The sequence below is a fragment of the Rhinolophus sinicus genome, linkage group LG18 (assembly GCF_036562045.2).
Source record: "Rhinolophus sinicus isolate RSC01 linkage group LG18, ASM3656204v1, whole genome shotgun sequence".
Taxonomy (NCBI): Eukaryota; Metazoa; Chordata; class Mammalia; order Chiroptera; family Rhinolophidae; genus Rhinolophus; species Rhinolophus sinicus.
The window spans coordinates 15,346,683-15,366,875 of record NC_133767.1 but is presented as its reverse complement, the minus strand read 5'-3'; the positions used below and the strand labels follow the sequence as shown (position 1 = coordinate 15,366,875).

General features: G+C 52.9%; 1 protein-coding gene and 1 long non-coding RNA gene across 2 annotated transcripts; one reads left to right on the top strand and one right to left on the bottom strand.

Annotated features, from left to right (window-relative positions):
• Positions 1 to 2,106: 2,106 nt before the first annotated feature.
• Positions 2,107 to 4,320, bottom strand: LOC109435367 (mastin). Its single transcript, XM_019713197.2, has 5 exons — positions 4,138 to 4,320; positions 3,809 to 3,989; positions 3,356 to 3,630; positions 2,586 to 2,746; positions 2,107 to 2,476 (listed from the first exon to the last, which is right to left on the bottom strand). The coding sequence occupies exons 1-5, from the start codon at positions 4,202 to 4,204 to the stop codon at positions 2,306 to 2,308; spliced, it is 855 nt and encodes a 284-aa protein (XP_019568756.2). The 5' UTR covers positions 4,205 to 4,320; the 3' UTR covers positions 2,107 to 2,305.
• Positions 4,321 to 14,231: 9,911 nt separating this feature from the next.
• Positions 14,232 to 15,558, top strand: LOC141569459 (uncharacterized). The gene is made up of 2 exons (XR_012493135.1): positions 14,232 to 14,369; positions 15,147 to 15,558. It is a non-coding gene; the product is annotated as an uncharacterized LOC141569459 (long non-coding RNA).
• Positions 15,559 to 20,193: the final 4,635 nt, after the last annotated feature.

Below are 20,193 nucleotides of genomic sequence, written 5' to 3'. Positions count from 1 at the left end.
AAAGCAACACTGCAGGGACCCCGGAGAGGGGGTTCCCCAAATTTGTGAGGGGCTGTATGGTGGGTCCCTAAATTATGACAAATGCCCAGTGGGGTCCTGCTGCAGACTCAGTCACTGTCCCTTTTGAAGGCCCCAAGTCCTGGGGCAGGGAAGGGGTGTCCAGGATTTCCCCACGTTTGTGGGGAGGCATCTCAGAAGCCTCTCCAGACACTTGTGTCATGGGTTTTACAGCTGGGAATTAAGCAGGGAAATGAGAGCTCTGGGCTCATTGACAATTTTTTTTTTTCAGTTTCATGTGTATTTGGGTTTTTAAAAAAGAGCTTTATTGAGATAGAGGTCCACCCCATCCAGTTCACTCATTTAAAGTGTACACGTCAGTGGGTTTCAGGACTTTCACAGAGGTGCCAGCATCACCACAGTCATTTTATAGCATTTTCATGACCCTAAAAAGAAACCCTGGGCCTCCTCGCTGCCACTGCCCACTCCCACCACCACACCCCCCAGCCCTGGGCAACCACTAATCTCTCTGTCTCCACAGATCATCCGGTTCCCATCTCATCCAACCATGGCCTCTGTAGCCAGCCTCTTTCTCGGCAGGATGTTCAGAGGCGAGTCTTTTCTTTGTGTGACCCTCTCCTCCTTCTGGAAGCTGGGCCATCCCCCTGAGCACCTGAGTGCCAGCAAAGTCGGCCTAGGGACACCTCCACCCTGTCCCAGCGGGAGGCCCAGCCCCAGATTCAGCCGTGCATCTGGGGTGTGAATGGGAGCGGGTAGCATTGAGGTCACAGCTGCCCACAGTGGGAAGAGGGGAAGAGGACATCAGGGAGGGGGTCATACTGAGAGAGGCAGAGGGCTGATCCTGGCCATGAACAGGCATTTGAATTGTAATGCGGGGGTGGAGGGTGGGGGCAACCCAGTGCCACCGATACCAAACCTCCACTCTGTCTGACATTCCATGACCATGACATAGAGACGCACAGGTGAAGGAATGACTATCGGGGCCCCTTTTCTTCCCCAACACCTGCGGCCCCAGGAGTACAGACCTGGGACTCTTGTCTGTCCCATTCGGACCTCCCATTCTGCTGGAGCAGACCCCCCACACCCACCTCTGGGCTCAGTGCTCGGAGGTCATTCAGATGCTGGGCAGCCACGAGCAGCACCCAGCCTGTGCCCAGCCCCAGGCCCCTGGCCCAAACCCTATCACAGCTCTTGGGGAGACACTGGGACAGAACACCAGGAAGTGGTTCCTTTTCCATGAAAGTTGATTCTTCATGTGATTCCCTCAGGGTGGGGGGAAAGGGGTGGTGTCGGGGGCCAGGGAGAGACAGAGCAGAATTTGAACACAGGGACCTAGAGTCCACACTCCCTCCCCACTGGGTTCTTGCCATCCCTAGGGCTCTCGCCGGCAGACCCCAGACCCTGTTTCCACCATCTGTGTCACCCAGAGGCACCTCTGAATGCCTTCGGCCAAGTGTCCAAGGTGACCAAACATGGGACACATCACATCATAAATAGCCGGAGAACCCAGAGGCACACTAGAAACCGCTGTTTTCCTGGTGAAGTTGTCGGGGAACCTTCTGGGCCGATGCTGCCCCCATTACAGGACCCGTTTGCGGAATGAACCAGGGACACTTGACTTAGATCAGACAAGACTTTCAAAATCCAGAAAGACTCTGGGAGGAGATTGTCTACAGAGTTTTCCAGGAGTGGGGGAGGGGGGCTGTCTGACAGAACCTGGGGGAACAGGACGGGTAGGCATCCCACTGGGTCTGGTCTTTCCAGCACCAGCTGCCACCGCCCTGCACCATCTCCTCACATCCACATCTCACTGGACCAGAAGGTCTGTGGCGGAAGGGACGGTGCTTGGTGAGTACTATGAGGGGGCCCTGGAATGGGGCGGGGGCACACCAAGGAAGGTGAGAGGAAGCCTGTGGGTCTGGGACTGAAGCCACAACTGAGACTCTCGGGGGGACAAGAACACAGATGGATGGGGGCCATCCATCTCCTGGCCTGAAGATGCCAGCTGCAGGCCCGGCCAACTAATGCCCTGAGCCCCCCCGCCCCAACCCCAGATGCACCCTAATCTAGCACACAGCAGCCTTGAAGCAGTTTTCCCATGTTGTTTAATGAGAATCAGATCACAAGCCGTCATCTCATCTGTGGTTCCTGGGACTTCCCCGGCCTCCACTCACCTGTGGAGGCCCCGCCCCTGCTCCCCCCACACACACACTGACAGAAAAACAGGGTCCTGAGAGACAAGAAGAACTGAGGGTCTTCCCGTTTTCCAGACGCTTCCCGGCCCCATCTAGGGTCTGGAGAACACAGGGACGTACTCCTGGATCCAGGGTACGTAGCTCGCCACTCGGGCATACACCCCCGGGAAGTCATCGCAACCACACGGCTGGCCCCAGCTCACGACCCCTACCTGGACCCAGGTGCAATTCCAGCTGCACACCAGGGGGCCCCCAGAGTCACCCTGTGGGGAAAAGCAGGACTCAGCACGTGCTTCCATGGCCACGGGTCTGGTGGGTCCCACGTTCATGGGCTTGGAAGGCAGAGAGGAAACAGAGGACAGGGGGTCTCACCCTGCAGAAGTTCCTGCCCTTGCTCCCTGCACATAGCATGTCATCCTTGATGGCCGGGTCATTGTCATTTGAAGAGAAGTTCTGGTACTGCCGGTTACAGACCCCATTCCCCACAATGGGGACAGCCACCTCCTGCAGCTGGTAGGGCGGGGGCAGCGGTGCTGTGGGGAGGGGCTGGCTGAGAACCAGGGCTGGTCCCAGCTCCTGCTTCTCCCCCACAACAGGCACTCCTTTCCCTCCTGCTGGGCCACGCCTGGCCGTCAGCAGAGGGCACGGGAAGCCCCTCTGTGGGCCTTGACGCTGGCGTCTGTACCATCTACACCTGGCCCTGGGACTAAGCTTCCCCACTGTAGGGGGTTAATCACACAACGTGTAAACATCTAGATGCCCTTCCAGCTCCAGGACACAGGACTCCATCGGCCAGTCTGGGCTCTACGGGCCTGAGGACAGGACATCCGAGGAGAGGATTTTCTCCCTGCAGCTGCATTAGGACTAAAAGGCACCTGTGCAAATTCTGCTTCAGCAACAGGGGAGCCTAGGACCTTGAAGTCCAGACATTCCCCCCATGATAGAACAACACCATCTGCCCTTAGGCTGTGGTCTGAATCCGAACCCAGAACTGCCTGCCCAGGGCTATGCAGAGCAAGTACCCAGTGCCTGACATTGGTGCCAGATGCTGGGGACCCCAAAAGTTCATAGTGTGAGCCACTTTCTGTAAAAACCCAGCCATTCCGCCCTCATCCTTCTCACCTAATCTCCCTAATACCTACAATTGTCTGCGACGTCACCCCAGCCGGTGACCCAGCACATTGTCCCCGGGTGAACTCGAAGGGCAGCAGATGGGAGGGTGACAGGGTTGACGTGCTCCGAGAGCGAAACAGGGGCCTCCAGTTTCAGCAGCGCGATGTCCGAGCCCCCCTTGGCAGACAGGCTGTAGTTGAACTTGGGGTGGCGGATGATCTGAGCCACCTCATGCAGCTGGTCGTGGTCATAGAGTCTCAGCTGCCCGACTTGTACCCTGAAGCCACAGGCCTCCAAGTCCTCCCTGGGGGACAGGGACCAGGAGCTTCTCAGAGGAGTCTGGGGGTGCTCAGAGCTGGGGAGGGGCCCCCAGAACGCCTACCTCTTGCAGAGGACCCTGTGCACAGCACACTTCCCCCCCCGCCCCGCTCCCCCCCCTTGGACCCAGCCATGGGGATGGAGGGGGGGTGGGCATTACTCACGGTTCCACACAGTGAGCAGCGGTCAGCACCCACTGGGGGTGGATGAGGGAGCCCCCACATTCGTGCTGCCACAGGTGACGCTTTATATTGTAGAACCTCAGGCTGACCTGCCATGGATACTTACTGGCTGAGACATCACACCCACCCACGATGCCCACCTGCTCATGTCCTGAGCCAGGGTCTGAGGAAACAAGTTGAGGGTCCATCAGGGCCCAAATCATGGCCTTCCCAGAGCTCAAGGACAGGTGCAGCTTTCCGCAAGGGATGGTCCCCGGTCCCCAGGACTGGTCCTGGGAGCCCCAAAGGCACAGGATGGAGTCAGGACTCACCCGGGGTCGGGGTTGTGGGCATGGAGCCCCCCAGGCAGGGGAGGGTCAGGAAGAGCAACCACAGCATTTGCACAAAGCACCTGGCGGGAGAGACCTCGGACCCCAGCACTAGCTCCTGGGACGTGAGGCCCGAGGCGCAGATGTATGTTCAGATGGGAGCAAACTGCTCCTTCAGTGCGGCCTCCGTGGTTCACCCCTCTCTGCCATCCCTCCAGGGCCTCATTTATCCTTTTCACACAGGAAGTGGGCACAGAGCAGCCAGCCCTACCTACTCCGGGCCTATGCTGTGGCCAAACAGTTCTCCTCCTTTCAGTGGGGCCGGGGGTAACTGCAGCTGCCATCCCTCTGCCCTGGGTCACTGCCCCCAGCTTATAATCGTGCACTTCTGGGTACCAATCGGGGGGTGACGGATGTTCCCCATGGGCCTGGAGCCCAGCACCTGAGGCTGATGACACTGGCCCCTGTGGTTCTCACATTTATTAATGCTAACTCCGAAACAAAGTCTCCAATTTCAGGCTAAATAAAGTTCTGGCTACAAGAAAGTGGGCAGGGCTGTTAGAGGGCCACGGGACTATAGGGGACCCAACCTTCTCCAGGGAATATGTTGTCACCTGGAGGAGCCAAAGGGACAGCGTAGTTACCACTGACCACAGCCTCCAAGGGCAGGACCCATCTGGGGGAATGTGGAGTGGGTGGTCGCTGAGGGCCGGTGGTGTTCCAGATTTCAGACCATGAATGAAATCAGAGGAAAGGGGGTTGTGGGGTTTTCCCTGGGTCTATCCCTGGCCCCTGTTCGTAGCCCTTGGGGAGCCTGGCATCCCTCTGCCATGCTGCCTGCAGACCACCTGCAAGCTGTCTTCCAGGAGAGCCTGAGGTTTGGAGAAGGTTTTGCTAAATGTGTGTGGGGAGAGCTGTGTGCATTTGGGAGAAGACCGCCAGTCTCAGAAAAGACAGAGATATGTCTCCCAATTTCCCAGGGAAGGGAACAGTTTCTGTGGGTTCAGCCAGCAGTGGGCTCTGGGTTTTTGGCACCCCTTTTTTTTTCTTAATGTAATGTGACCTAAAACTGAGTTCCAAAGAATCTCTAATGTGTAAGTAGTGAAAAATGCTGTAAAGGAGACGAAGCCAAGCCGGTATTCAAAAGACGACCTTTGTGAACATGAAAGTTTATGCTGACTTTGATTTGTGTGACTTTAAAAAACTACTAGCAATATTTAGGGATCTTGGAGCATAACATGAGAGCAGCAGCTCAGCCCTAAATTTGCATGTGCTCTCTGGCTTTCTCTCTCACTAATCCACGTGGATTCCCCCTCTTCTCCAGCCAAATTAGTTTACCCTTTTTTCCCTTTGGGATATCATCCCTACAATACACCTTGCCTGTTCTCACCGGCTTATTTCTGTTCCCACCATTCCTCAAGCCTGGAGAGTCATTTTCCAGCTTCACTGGGGTTTGGGGGCGGGGAATCGAGCTCAAGGCCCCCTCCTCCATGCAGCTTTTTTTTTAAATTCCCTGTGCCCTCCCCTTTGGCAACCGTCATCTTGTTCTCTATATCTATGGGTCTATTTCTGTTTTCTTCTGCTTATTCATGTGTTTTGTTTTTTGGATTCCACATATCAGTGAGATCATATGGTATTTGTCTTTCTCTGTCTGACTTAGTTCACTTAGCATAATACCCTCTAGGTCCATCCATGTTGCCACAAATGGCAAGATCCCACCGACAGTGCATGAGGATTCCCTTTTTTCCACATCTTCACCAGCTCTCGTTATTTGTTGATTTATTGACGAGAGCCACTCTGACAGGTGTGAGGTGGTATCTCATTGTCGTTTTAATTTGCATTTCCCTGATGATTAGTGACGTTGAGCATCTTTTCATATGTCTGTTGGCCACGTGTATGGCCTCTTAGGAGAAATGTCTATTCAAGTCTTCTGCCCATTTTATTTAATTGGATTGTTTTTTGTTTTAGGGGCTTTTTTAGTGTTAAGTTGTATGAGTCCCTTATACATTTTGTATATTAACCCCTTATTGGTTGTATCATTGGTGAATATATTCTCCCCTTAAAAATGTTGTCTATTTGTCTTATTGATGGTTTCCTTCACTGTGCAAAAACTTTTTAGTTTGATATAGTCCCATTTGTTTATTTTTTCTTTTGTTGCTCTTGCCCGAGGAGACATATCCAAAAATATATTGCTAAGATCAATGTCAGAGTTTATTGCTTATGTTTTCTTGTAAGAGTTTTACAGTTTCAGGTTTAACATTGAAGTCTTTAATCCATTTTGAGTTTATTCTTGTATATGGTGTAAGAAAGTGGTCCAATTTCGTTTTTTGCATGTATCTGTCCAGTTTTCCCAACAACACTTATTAAAGAGACAGTCTTTACCCCATTGTATATCCTTTGGTTGTTCTAATTCTGAGAAGACTACCATTGGTATTTTAATAGGGACTACACATTGAGTCTGCATATTGCTTTAGGTAGTAAGGACATCTTAAAAATGTTAATCCTTCCAATCCATGAGCAAGGTATATCCTTCCATTTAGTTGTCTCTTCTTCAATTTCTTTCTTCAGTGTCTTATAATTTTCAGAGTACAGGTCTTTCACCACTTTGATTAAGTTTATGTGTTGGCATTTTATCCTTTTGATACAATTCTAAATAGAATTGTTTTCTTAATTTCTTCTTCTGATCATTCATTATTGGTGTATAGAAACACAACAGATTTCCATATAATGATTCTGTATCCCATAACTTTACTGAAGTCATTTATTAATTCTACGTTTTGGGGGGAGTCGTTAGGGCTTTCTATATATAGCATCATGTCATCAGCGAATAAGGAGAGTTTTACTTCTTTCTTCCCATTTTGGATGCCTTTTGTTTCTTTTTCTTGTCTCATTGCTGTGGCGAGGATTTCCAATACCATGTTGAATAGAATTGGTGACAGAGGGCATCCTCGTCTTGTTCCTGATCTTAGAGGAAAGGCTTTTCACCATTGACAATGCTATTAGCTGTGGGCTTGTCATATATGAACTTTATTGTGTTGAGATATGTTCCTCCTATACCTGCTTTGTGGAGCGTTTTTAATCATAAAAGGATGTTGAACTTGAATGGGCCCCTGTTGTGCCCTGAGTTGCAGCCCCCAAATTCCTATGTTGAAGTCTTAATCCTCAGGACCTCAGGGTCCTTAGAAAGGTGATTAAGGAAAACAGGGACCATATGAGTCGCCCCTAATCCAATGTGACTGGTGTCCTTATAAGGTGAGGTTATTGGGACACAGACATGATGACATGAGGGCACAGGGAGGAGATGGCATCTACACAGCAGGGAGCGAGGCCTCAGGAGAAACCAGCCCTGCCGACACCCTGACCTCGGATTTCCAGCCTTCAGAACTGTGAGAAAATGTATTTGTGTTGTTGAAGCTGCCTGGTCTGTGGGCTTTGTTCTGGCACCTGAGCTGACTCGTCACCCTGTGCCCTGCTTCTCATCAGCACGTTGGGAGGAAGGCCCTGGGCAAGGAAAGCTCATGGCTGAGCTGGGGCATCTCAGAACAAATTAGGATGGGCTGACATCCTGGGAGGTCCTTCAGATGCTTTGCTCTCTCTGATTCATGGATAGTGCCCAGGCAGAAGTGAACCCCTAAGATGTCTTAAACTTCTTACCAAGTTGTACTTTGTTTTTCTTTCATGTACAGTGTTGCAGCCTCGTGTGCTCACCCAAAGGAGGGCAAATAAAGAGGCATTCAGGGCACACGACTCATGGCTGAGACCCTCTGGGACACCCACGCTCTGCTGGCCTCAGCCACCCCCAGAGGTAACCTGTGGCCCCTACACAGTGTTGCAAGGAGAGATTAGGTGATGGGAACAGGGGGCATTACCCAACCCCTATCTCCAAATCCAAGCCACTGGCTCCAGCCCAGGTTACATCACAACTGAACCAAGGAGTTTCCCGCCCCTGGAGAGGAGGGGCAGATGCTGGAACGCCCACGTAGCCCAAAAGAAGGGATGAGAAACCCCAGCCCAACCTCAGGACAGGAGACAGGATCCTGGTCTTTTCTGCTCACGCCAGTTTTAAACAAGCTGGGCAGTTTGGGGGTTCTGGGGAGCTTCAAGGATGGTCCGAGTGAGCTCTGGGGTAATGGCTACCATTCTTGGTCTTCCATCAGGCCCTGATTCTCCTTGCAACCAGGAGGCCGGCCCCACAACCAGCTGCCCTTCCGCAGGGCCCTGCCCAGTGGCCTGGGGCTCAGTGCATGCAGGTGCCCAGGGGACTTGTCATAGGTGCAACTGGATATGAAGCCTAGAAATGCAAATGACATCTTCCCTCATTAATGAAGGCACTTTGGTAAGAAGCTGGGGCAGACCGCCCACCTGGATATTTCCAGTTGGACCCCCAGGGGGCACATGTGACGGATTAATGGGAAAATGTAAAAAAAAGTGCAGTACTCAAGAAGGCCATGGGTTAGCGGTGTTCTGAGGGATACATTGTCTCAAAGCTTTGACAGCCTTTGAAATAGTGTAGATCAAGTTCTTAATAAAAGAAAAGTGTTGCAAGAGATACATTCAGCAAAGGAAATCAAATATCATGATAAAGGTTACTGTTATCTTTTAAAAATAGATAGCATCAAAGAAGAAGAGCAGATATATCCACAATAACCCAGAATTAACAGTCTAGATGATATCAGCATGGTGGGTTTGAGGGGAGGGGAGACCAGGGGATGTGAGAGCGTGATACACGTCCTATTGAGGTGACATAGAGATGTCTGTACTAGAAGAAAGGTAAGAAAGGACGACAAAGAGACATAGAAGTAGCCGGACAATATGAAACAGTAAACGAAGACGGTAGAAACCAGTCTGAGTATATCAATGATTATCATAAATACAGAGGGAGTAAACTAACCAGTTAAACTGCCAATACTGAAGGCTGACATAAAAAACACACCAGATACATGCTGTTTACAAGAGAGAAGCAAAAAACTAAAAGTAAAAGGATAGAAAAAGATATTACAGGCAAATAAGGGCCTGCTTGAGTGGGCAGCACAGGTCCTGTCTGGCCAGGGCTGGAGGGAGGGAGATCAGGCTGATATGATGGGAACATGTCACAGGGTCTCTGGGTTCAGCAGGGTGATGTCCTTGCCCCCCCCACCCCACCCCACAGCAGACAGACTCTGGTGGAATTTGGGGTGTGGAGGATGTGGGTCACCTTTGTCAGCTGACCGAGATCATAATCTCAGCTCCCTGACACAGACCCTGTATTTTGGAAGTGCTGTCCCCAAGGAGATGTGTCGTACTGGGAGAGGAATAATCGGGTATTATGCTTTTGGAATGGATGTGTGTATAAAGAAATAAAACAGGATAATGGGCGATGTTGGGGTGAGGTTTGCTTCTCAGCTAAAATCTGGAGGCTATGAGGCAAGAACATGCCAGGTGTCATTCCCATCCCTGCTGAGGTCTGGAGCCTGGAGCCCAGCTCCCTCATGGACCAAACTGCCCCCCGAGGGTCCTCTCTGCCTGCACAACCTGGGTCAAACCTCACACCGGCCCAAGGCTGGAGGCGGAGAGGGGACAGGTGGCTGGGAACACTGGATCACACAAGGCACCCAGAGCTCACACAGACCCAGGAAGACCTCACCTTTGGGGCATCTGGTTGGAGACCCCCAATCCTGACTTTCGTTGCTTTTTGGTATACTGCACACATCCCTAACTCTGAGGTCTGTCTCTGAAATCATGCAGTGCGTGTTCCTTCTTGACTTGTGTGTTTGGATTCTTTGGAGGTTGGTGAGATCCACCCCGACATTGGGTACCACTGCCGTCACGCCCTCTTGTTGTTCTGTAGTTGTCAATCCTATAGGTCTTCCACCATTGATGCTGGGGGACGGTGCATGTGTCACCAAGAATGACCATGAATGGCCAACATTGCCCTGGACGAAAGGGTGCCTGTCTCCAGGCAAGAGCCTTTCCATCCAGAAATGGACTGCAGGGGGAGGTTTCCCTGGTGACACTTCCCTAGGCGGCCGTCCCAATGTCACTCCCACCAGCAGCGTGAGTCCCATCAAGCCGGCCTCGCCTGACCTCGGCGTGCTTGGGCCTTCCCATTGTGCCAATCTGCTGTCTAGATAATGACATTTCAGTGTGGCTTTAATTCGCTGTTCTCACCAGCTGCTTGTTTTACTTGAGAGAAAAATGAAACTCCTACAGCAGGCTGGAGTTAGTTGCTATTAGAGAAGAAGAGAGTAGGGAAAAGAGAGAGTGTTCTGAGAGTTGGCTGTGCGCCCCTGGAGGGCTCTGCGGGGAGTGCACTTGGTTTCCTCTTGGAGAGGGGGCTGGACCCCCCACAAAGCCTGAGTGTAACATGTTAAACAAAACGCGCTTCTATAATCGTCAGGTTGGACTTTTCTGTGAGAAAAGCATTCCTGGGAGCTGCCATGGTCAGATGGGAGTGTGCTGGGTGGAGGAGAGCCAAAGGTGTAGTGTGACATTGGCTACATATCATTATACATTTGTCAAAGCCCACGGATTGCACACGGGCAGCCCTGATGTCAGCTGTGGGCTTCGGCTAATAAGATTGTATCCATATCCCTTCATCCCCTGTAACAAACTTCCCACACTAATTGAAGACGTTCACAAAAGGGAAACTATGTGTATGGGAGCTGAACTTTGTACACCATTTTCTATGAACCTAAAAATGCTCTGAAAAATAAAATCTATTTTAATTTTCTTTTCATTTATTAGGGGGAAAAAAGGTCTGAGGGGGGCTCAAGGCAAAGAGAGGTGGCAGATGGGGGGTGACAAGTGGCGAGGTGGAGTTGGTGGTCACAGAGCAGAACTTGGAATGAAGGCAAGCACGTCATCTGTGGGCGCGGCTGGGCATAGGATGTCCCCATTCAACCCCTAGAGACACTGGCATTGCACCTCTGATCGCTGGGAGGAGCCGTCCCCAGGGGAAAGTGGCAGGAGCAACCCTCACCATCCAGCCCATAGTGAGCGTGTGAGAGAGAAGTAGACCCCGTTGGATGGCTGCGATGCAGGTCACCCCTGGCAAGTGGGGTCTGCCAGGTGAGAGGAAGGAAGGTAAGGATCATTTGGTATCTGTGAGGACACCCTGGAATTCCTGGGACACGTCCGTGGGTTATGATGAACTGCTGCAGGTGTGGGGAGACCAGGAGAGATGGGATGATGGGGTACATGCCCCCACTGACCACAGCCAGGGCCCCAGTATGCAGGAAGCGGAGATGGGCAGGTCAGATATTGTGTATCACCCAGGAAGCTGGGCTGAACCTGCAGGATAGGGAGGCGGGGCAGGTCTTTGCTGGACCCTCGCCTGTCCCACATCTGACCCATGTGTGACTTTTCATCATGGCAGTGTCAGGCCACCTGGCCACCTGGCCACACCTCCTGTGGATTCCTGTGTCAGAGACACCCGGGATACCAGCCAAGACAGCACCTCCGGCCGACCGCAGCAGAAAAGGGATTTCGGGAAAGGATGCTGGGGTGCCACTTCCACTTGCCAGGAAAGAGGTCTGTGTAGACTCCTGGCTCCCTTTCCCAGACACAGAGGGTTGGAATAGCGTCCCCTCAAAATCATGTCTACCAGGAACCTCAAAAGGTGATTATTCAAAAACAGAGTCTTTGCAGATGTAATTAATCAAGCTCATACTGGATTTGGTTACCCCTAAACGCCATGGCAGGTGTCCTTAGAAGAGGAGAGAAGGCAGAGAGGGGAAGACCATGTGAAGATGGAGGCAGAGAGTTGAGTGACGAGTCTACAGGCCCAAGGACGCCAAGGATTGCCGGGGCCACCAGAAGCTGAGAGAAGCATGGAACACATTCTTTCCCAGAGCCTCTGGAAAGAACCAAGGTGCTGACACCTTGATTTCAGATTTCTGGCCTCCAGTACCATGAGAAAATAAACTTCTGTTCTTTTAAGCCCCTCCTGCCCCCCAGTTTGTGGTACTTTGTTACGGCAGCCTCAGGAATACACCAGTCTAACGTTGGAGAGAGCCCAGGGGTGAAAGGAGGTATCAGATGGAGACCAGGAGGATTCCCCGTTGATAGGCAGGGGACAGGAGGCCTGGTGTTGAGGAGAGACGGCTCTTGGCACCAAGGATGCTCGAACCGGGAGAGAATGGGACAGAGGTCTGAGCTCCCTGTTTTCTCTGCCATATCAACCAGTTGGGACATGAAGTCTCGCGAGACTGTGTGTATGTCAAAAAACTCATCGCACCATACATTTAAAATCGGTGAACGTTATCAAATTATACCTGAGTAAAGCTGCCTTTTTAAAACAGAGAGAGACTTTAAAGTTACTGAAATAAAGCACGCACGATGTTGGTGCACGTGATAGGCAGAAATCAAAGATCGCAACCATCAGAAAGGAAAAATTAAAATCATAGTTGGTGTCAAAGGTTGGGAGAATGTAGAGAAATGGGAACTCTTTTTGTTCTGAAGGGACTCGTTGGTGTCCTGGGGCTGCCATAACAAACTGCCAAGCTTGGTGGATGAAAACAACAGAATGTATTTATTTTCTCTCGTTTTTTAATTGGAGTGACAGCCACGTCCCTGTACTCTCTGCCTCTACATTTGCAATGCCTGCGTCCCCTCTGTGTGTCTCTCATAAAGATGCGTGTGGTTGCATTTAGGGCCCCCCGCCCATAATCTAGGAGAAGCACCTCCTCTCAAGATCCTTAAGCACATCGTGTGCCCCTGGTTCTGGAGGTGATGACATGGACAGAACTTTGGGGGCCACCATTCAACCCCTAGAGTGGGGTGGGTGCAAACTTGTACATCCATCCCGTCTGGAATCATTTAGCCATACTGAGTGAAATTAGGTGTTTGCACCCCTGGGCAAATAGCCCAGAGAAGATTCTTACACGGAGAATAAGATCACAGATCATCAAAAGGGGAGCATCCTAGAGAAGAGCAGGCAACAAATTAGAAGTTCCCTCAGCAACGTAGCTAGCTACGCAGGAATCCCATTGAGACGAGGGATGCCCGGAACCAGAATCCCGGACTCCAGGAGGATCAAAGCAGACACGTGGGGCAGGGCCCCAGGGGAGGCCTGAGGGGAGGATGTCCGGCCCCAGCGAGTATTACAGCGGAATTCCACCAGGGGGCGCAGCAAAGAAAAGTGAGCGCATTTAACATCACGTGGGAACAGAAATTCCACCCGCCAGTTCCTCTGGGTCTCAATTCACTTCCCCGGAGACAGGCAAGGCTGAGCTAGGAAAAGACCCATCCTCTCAGCCAATGGTCCTGTTGTCTGTCCACCAAGTCTCCCTCCCACTCTGGACAGCCCTGCAAGCTGCCCCAGCATTCCAACGCCTTCCTAACCCCAGGGTAGAAGGAATAGTGGAATGCTACAGGCCAAGCGTGCAGATGTGACCATCAGTATAGTTCACTCCTACGGGTGTGCAAAAGTGAAACTTTGTCTTATAACCGAAATCATTTTTTCCCCTCTCAATTCCCTGGTCTGAGTCAGCCAACTCAGCGCAGACATTTTCAGTCAACCCGAGAGGGGCGGTCCATTATTCATTCTTTCCATACATAGTACTGAGCAATCACCATACACCAGGCACTGTTCTAGGCACTGGGAATACGCAGTGAGCGAATAGACAAATATCTCTGCCCTCCTGGAGCGTGACTAGTCCAGTGGGGGAGAATAAAACCTAAACAAGATTAGCAAGAGGGCACAGCAGGGAACAGGTTTCTTAACCTCAGTTACCTGTGCCTCTGGGCGTTTTACATTCCAAAACTGCCTGCACCAAATGAGCATGCGACACACACACACACACACACACACACACACACACCTGCACACAAAAGTAAGTAGTTCCTCTGTAGCCGCGAAAGCCCGTCTAGGAAGCTCGAGTTTACAAGTTGGAAATGGGTGGAGTTTACAGGGCCTGTCAATCGCCCCTGGGAGTCGGCCGCCCAGCCCCTACCTGCACGGCGGCCGGTATTAGGGCACCTGGCTTGGCCACACCCCTCCGGCATGGAGCGCTTGGGCTCCACAATGACCTGGAGTGGGTGCAAGCCCATCTCGTTAAGCATCTCAACAGGCACGGTCGTAGCGCGGAGGTCAGCGTTACATCTCCGTTTGAAGAGGTCAGCAAACGGAGGTCAAGGCGCAGAGGAGGTCAGCGCACAGAGGTCAGAGGGCGGAAGTCATGGTGCGCGGGAAATCAGGGCTCCGAGGAGGTCAGGACGAGGAGGGGATCATGCGCAGTAAAGGTCAAGACCGGGAGGTAGGCGCCCCCCTGTCCTGGCGGAAGCTTGTTCCCACTGTCCAACACTCCCAGCCCTTGCAGGCGCGGCTCCGGGCTCAGGTCCCGGTGCGCTCCGGTGGGTCCCCACTGACAGCGCCGAGCCCAGCCCAGAGGCCACTGCACTTTCCTACCCCCAGTCCCTCGCCGTCCATTTCCCACAAAACATCAGCCATCCCGGGAGCTCTTCCAGGGCAGGGCCGTGTCTCCGGTTCATCCCTGGGACCCGGGAACAAGGGAGGAAGGGGGCCGAGCGCGGAGTGGGCACTCAGTTTGCACCCCCAAACGTGTACAGAAAACTGCGCCTTCACGGCGTCCCACCCACAGACACAGCCACCAGAGGGCGGCAGAGAGCAGAGGCTGCGGCTCCCATGGGCTCCTGACCCCGAGCTCCCAGACCCTCCACCCCGGGTCCTGGCTCCACGTTTTCTCTTTAAATTAAATGTGTTCACATGTTTCATTAAGACCCGGAATCAAAACAGAAACCGTAAAGTACTACCAGAAATAGAAAGCCCCTGTCTCTTGTCCTAAATAGAAATGCAACACAAACGTTACAATAGTGCAAAGAATCTGCTGCCACATTCTGACTCTGCCCTGCGGTCAGTAAAAGGTTGAGTGAGGTGTTAGGGACCCAGAGAGGAGAGAGAGCCGTGAGCCTCCGTTGTTCCCAGCGGGAACTCCCCATCCACTCTGGTGTTCTTGTGGTGGGGAAAACGAAATAGCAGCCCCTGGAAATGCCCCTCCTCCCCTCCCGCTCAGTCTGCAGGTGAGAGGCGGCAATACAACCGAGGCAGAACCGCAAAGATAGCGCCACGCTCGGACGTCAGAGACGAGGGTGGAGGTCCTCGTCCCAGCCTACTGAATTCACCGACACAGTCCCTGAAAACACCACGTGGAGCCGGTGTACGTTGGTCGCTTCAGCCATCGATGCTGTGGTGGCATCTTCACTGGGACAGATCCACACAGCCTCAGCCACGTGGACAGTGACTCCTGGTCTGGCGACTGTTTTCTCCAATCCCCCTCAGAACAGAGGATCAAAGCAGTTTTCAGTCCCCTGGGAAGGACACCAGCAAGCACCCACGGTCTTGCCCGGGATCACCTCGCCATCCTGCAGAGGGCCTGCGTGTGGAGGACGTCACCTCATTGGACTGAAGGAGGAAGTCTCTGGTAAGACACCCACCTGCCGCGGGCATGATTCATGGACGAAGTTCTTGGGGTGCAGTACTTGGGGATGGCTGAGACATCCCTTGCGAGGTACAGGACACGTTATATGTCGCACCGCCTGCCAGTGAAAAAGAGACACAGTACTTAGTGGCAACTTTGGGGTTGGGAGGCAGTGTATACGCTAGGGGACCCACTTATCATCTGCCAATTTTGAGTGGAACCCAGAACAAAAAGGGGATCTGTAGCAGTCTCCCCATGGCAGGCCACCATGGGTGCCATTTCATCGGCAGCCCCCACGGTAGGCAGCCTATGGGCTGCACCTGTAAGAGGACAGTTGACAGACAGGCCTGCGTGTTCTGAGGTGTTCAGATGGTGTCTTACTGTGCGTGGGCCACCATAACAAACACCACAGACATTTATGTCTCATGGTTCTGGAGGCTGGAAGTTTGAGATCGGGATGGCAGCATGGTGTGGTCTTGGTGAAGGTCTCATCCTGGCTCATAGATGGCCATCTTCTCACTGTGTGTTCACAGGGTGGAGAGAGAGAGAGGCAGTCATTTCTCTTCCTCTTCTTATAAGGCCGCTAATCCTAGTGGATGAGGGCCCCACCCTTATCTCATTTGATTTCAGTCACCTCCTTAAAGCCCCATCTCCAAGCACAGTGACCCTAGGGGTAAAGGCGTCCACATACAGACTTCGGGGGCACAATTCAGTCGAGAGCAGATGATGTGAGAACCCAGACCCCTGGCCACACACCCTGATTGATCTCAGAATCTGGGCACTGCCCTTCTCCTGGGGCAGGCTAATGCCTCCAGGGGCAGCAGGGTTAGGATCTGAGGTTGCTCCCGAACCTGGGAGGGAGGGGGCCTCCTGTAGGGTGTCCTATCCTCTGCCTTGCTCTTTGCTCCCCAAACTCTCTTGCTCACACACCCACCCCACAAGACCAGCACTGAGAAGCTCACCAAGAAGCATGACGGGGATGGGTACCCCACACCACCACCCCCAGGCCCTGTCCAGTCTCCCCACACCCACAGTCTCAGTCTCACTGTGGGCAGGCCTCAGTTTCCCCATCTGTTTATCCTTAGCCAACCAGCTGTTCAGGTTTTGGTGTTTTTCTCCTTGTTGGTATTGGTGCATCTTCATTTAGTAAGATCACTTCCCTCTTCGTGGGTCATTTGTTGATAATGTTTTTCTCTCCCCATTTAGGAAAAAAAAAAAAAAACACAGGTTTTTTTCAATGCATTGCACCTACTCACTTTCTCATCAGCATTTAAACACACGTCAAATTGCTGGGATTTAAAAACAAAACAACACAACATGCTCCCTTGACGGGTGCCTTCCCCAGCCTCCTGTCTGCCCTGCTCCCCTTTTAAAGCCAGCCAGCTCTGATCCCCCAGCTGTTCCATGGCTTCTCTCCTGCCCACCCCTCACCCTGCAGCCCGGCCCCTGCCCCATTGCACAGGGCAGGTCATCTGCTAAAGTCACCAGCCACCACTGCATGACAGCTCGTGCTCCCTCACAGCCCCTGTGTGGTGGTGACTTGCCATCCTGGCTGCCCATAGCTGAGGGGGTTCCCAAGGAGGCGAGATTTCAAGGCATTATTATTATTACTGTAAAATACATAAAACATTTGCCATTGTAACCATTTTAAAGTGAATGGTTCAGTGGCACTTAGCACATTCCCAGTGTTGTGCAAGCACCACCGCTCTCAAGTTCCAGAACATTTTCATGCCCCCAAAGGAAACCCTGTGCTCATGAAACCACCACTCCCCATCCCCTCCCCCAGCTCCTGGTATCCACTGGTCTGCTTTCCATCTCTGTGGATTTGCCTGTTCTGGACATTTCCTGAATGGAATCCCACAGTACATGGCCTTTTGGGTCTGGCTTCTCTCACTCAGCATGCTCTCCAGGACCACCCACGTGGCGGCGTGTGTCATGTCTGCCTTCCTTTTTATAACCAACTAATAGTCCATTGTGTGGACAGACCACAGTTTGTTAATGACATGCCCGTTGACGGCCCCGCGGTTACCACCTTGAGGGAACAGTAATCCCATGAACATTTGTACACACATTTTTGCGGGTGTGCCTGGCTTCCATTCCTTTGAGTCTCTACCTAAGAGTGGAATTGCTGGGTTACATGGGAGGGGCCTTTCAATGTTAAAACCAACCTGGGAGGAGTCAGCCACCCTCCATGTTGCCTGCCCTCCCAGCGGCCATCACTCCACTACTCTCTTCTCCTCGGGGCTGCTCACTTCTCTCCTGCCCCATATCCACTCCTCTGTTGGCCACGTGTGGGAGCCACTCACCACCACCGATGGGTGCTGGTGTCCTCGGGTCTACTCCACACAGGCCTTCCTGCCCTCCGTGTCACCCCTCCTGGGTGGGTTCCTCCATCCTGGGGCTTCAGATACACCTGGACAGCAAGGATGCCCTGGTCTGCGCCTGAATGGGGTGTCTCATGGCACCCGGAAGCCAAGGTGCCCACACTGGACTCCCCCACCCCAGTTCCACAGGCCTGCAGATACCCCGGGATCCCCTGCAGGACCTCCAACTCCCAGCCACCTCAAGGCCAGGTTTCACCCTGATTTCTCCTTCTCTCTGATGCCACAAGTCTAAGTCCTAGATATCCTTCCACCCACCCACCTCTCTCCTCTTCCCTGTCCAGGCCACCCATCCCCCGTCCCCAGTTCTGTCAAGTCAGCTGATCTCCGTGTTGGTCCTGACCTCTCCCAACAGTTGTGCACACTCTGTAATCTAACCAGAATACAAATCCACCCAAGTTACTAAAACCCTGCTCACCTCCCGGACACACACACACACGGGATAACATTTGGGTTCCTTGCTGGACCCCCTTTCCTGTGCTTCCACCCTGGCCATTCTGAGTCACTCTCCAGCTTCTCCCGCTCTGACTGCATCCCTTGCCGTCATCCTGTGGAAAACTCCTCCCTAGCCTCCCAGCACCTGCCCTCAGGATGGCTACCCAAGCTGTATGTCGAGGCCTTTCCTCCACCCTGGTGTGACAAGCTCCCTTTTGCTCAGCTCTCTCCCCACTGGACTGTCGGCTCTGGGGGTGGCAGGGATGGGTTCTCACTTGTGACCCCTTATACCCCAGTTCCAAGCTGGGCACATAACATGAACACACATTGAGTGATCAGCAGTTGTCGCAAGAGGAACAGAGAGTAAATATGACATTGGAGGCCCCTCAGCAGTTTGAGCTCATTACCTAGAGAAGGCACACTGGAGGTGAATCAGCATCACAGCCTGCCAGGTAGGGAGCTGGCGGGCAAGGCCAGGGAAGTGGCAAACGTGGCTGTCAGCCCCTGGGAGAGGCCCCTGGTGGACAGGGCCCCAGGTACCAGGGAAGATGGTGGGGCTGACTCTGCAGCAGGGGCGACTCCAACGTGGCTGAGCTGCCCTCCCTGCCTCAGTGCTCTGGGCAGGGTGTCTGGCCCCTCTGAGACTGTCCCCCTCTTCAGGCCACCTCTTCAGGCAGCCGGGGACCTAGACCTGGCTCGGCTACAAGGACACACACCCTGGACCTTGAGCATCACCAGAAACTGGAGTCCAGGATGTGGAGACAGAGCTCCCACCAGGAAACTGGAAGGGGACATGTCATGATGGCCTTGCAGCATGTTGGTGCTTAAGCACATCATTCAGAGTGGGGACATGGAGGACATGTATCCACAGATGTTTCTCAGGGGTTCAAGCAGCCTGCATTAAATAACATTAAATTACAGAGTGAAGGAGGCATTCCCATTTCTTGTAAAATCCTTCCGGTTAAAAACAGAGAAAGGCTCCACTTTGGGCCAAGGGGGTTACTTTATCACCTCTCCAAGTCTTGGAGAAAAAGCCCACCAGGTGTGAATCTTGGCTGGTAACACTATCCAGGTACAAACCAGCAGCATGGTGGGGTTTGCACCATGTTTCTATGGGTGCAACCTATAGGGTCTATCCCTATCCCGTTGTGATGGACAGTCTCCTTTTAACACACGCTTATTTACCCGGCTGACTGAGCAAACAATCGCTAGGTCAGCTGGCATTAGGGCTGCTTGGGCGGTGTTAACAATGGGGCGGTGAGGCCTGGGGTCGAACCTTCCTTGCGCGCCGCTGTTGCAGCCGCGGTGGGAGCTGCAGTCTCTTTGCTGCCACCTGGTGGCCAAGGGTTCCTGGGCCCAGAGCGCTGATTCCACATCGGAGTAACCGGAGCCAGGTAGGCTCCTTTTTCTGCATTCTTCCACTTGGCATATTTTGAACACCTTCCCAACCTGGGCACAGGTTGGAAGGGAGGCAGATCCCTAAACAAATGGCTGTAGCACAAGCTGGAGGGCTTCCAGGGCCTACGGGAGGGGGTGGGATTTAGAGCAAGTGGGAGGGAGCCACCTGGCTGCAGTGTTGGGGGAGGGGAAGGGAATGGCGCGGGTACAGGCACTGAGGCAGGAAGGGGCCTGCTGGAGCAGCAGGCAGGCCAGTGTGGAGGAACGATCTGACTGCTGGCGTCCAAGGGCTTTGGGTTTAGTCTCTTCATTTGAGGCTGAGCTGGCTGCAATGGGGGACAGAGAAGAGGGGATTTGACTCACCGTGGTGGGCCAGGACAGGCTCTGACAGTGGCTCTGAGGTCCTCAAAATGCCTCGTTTAGACGTG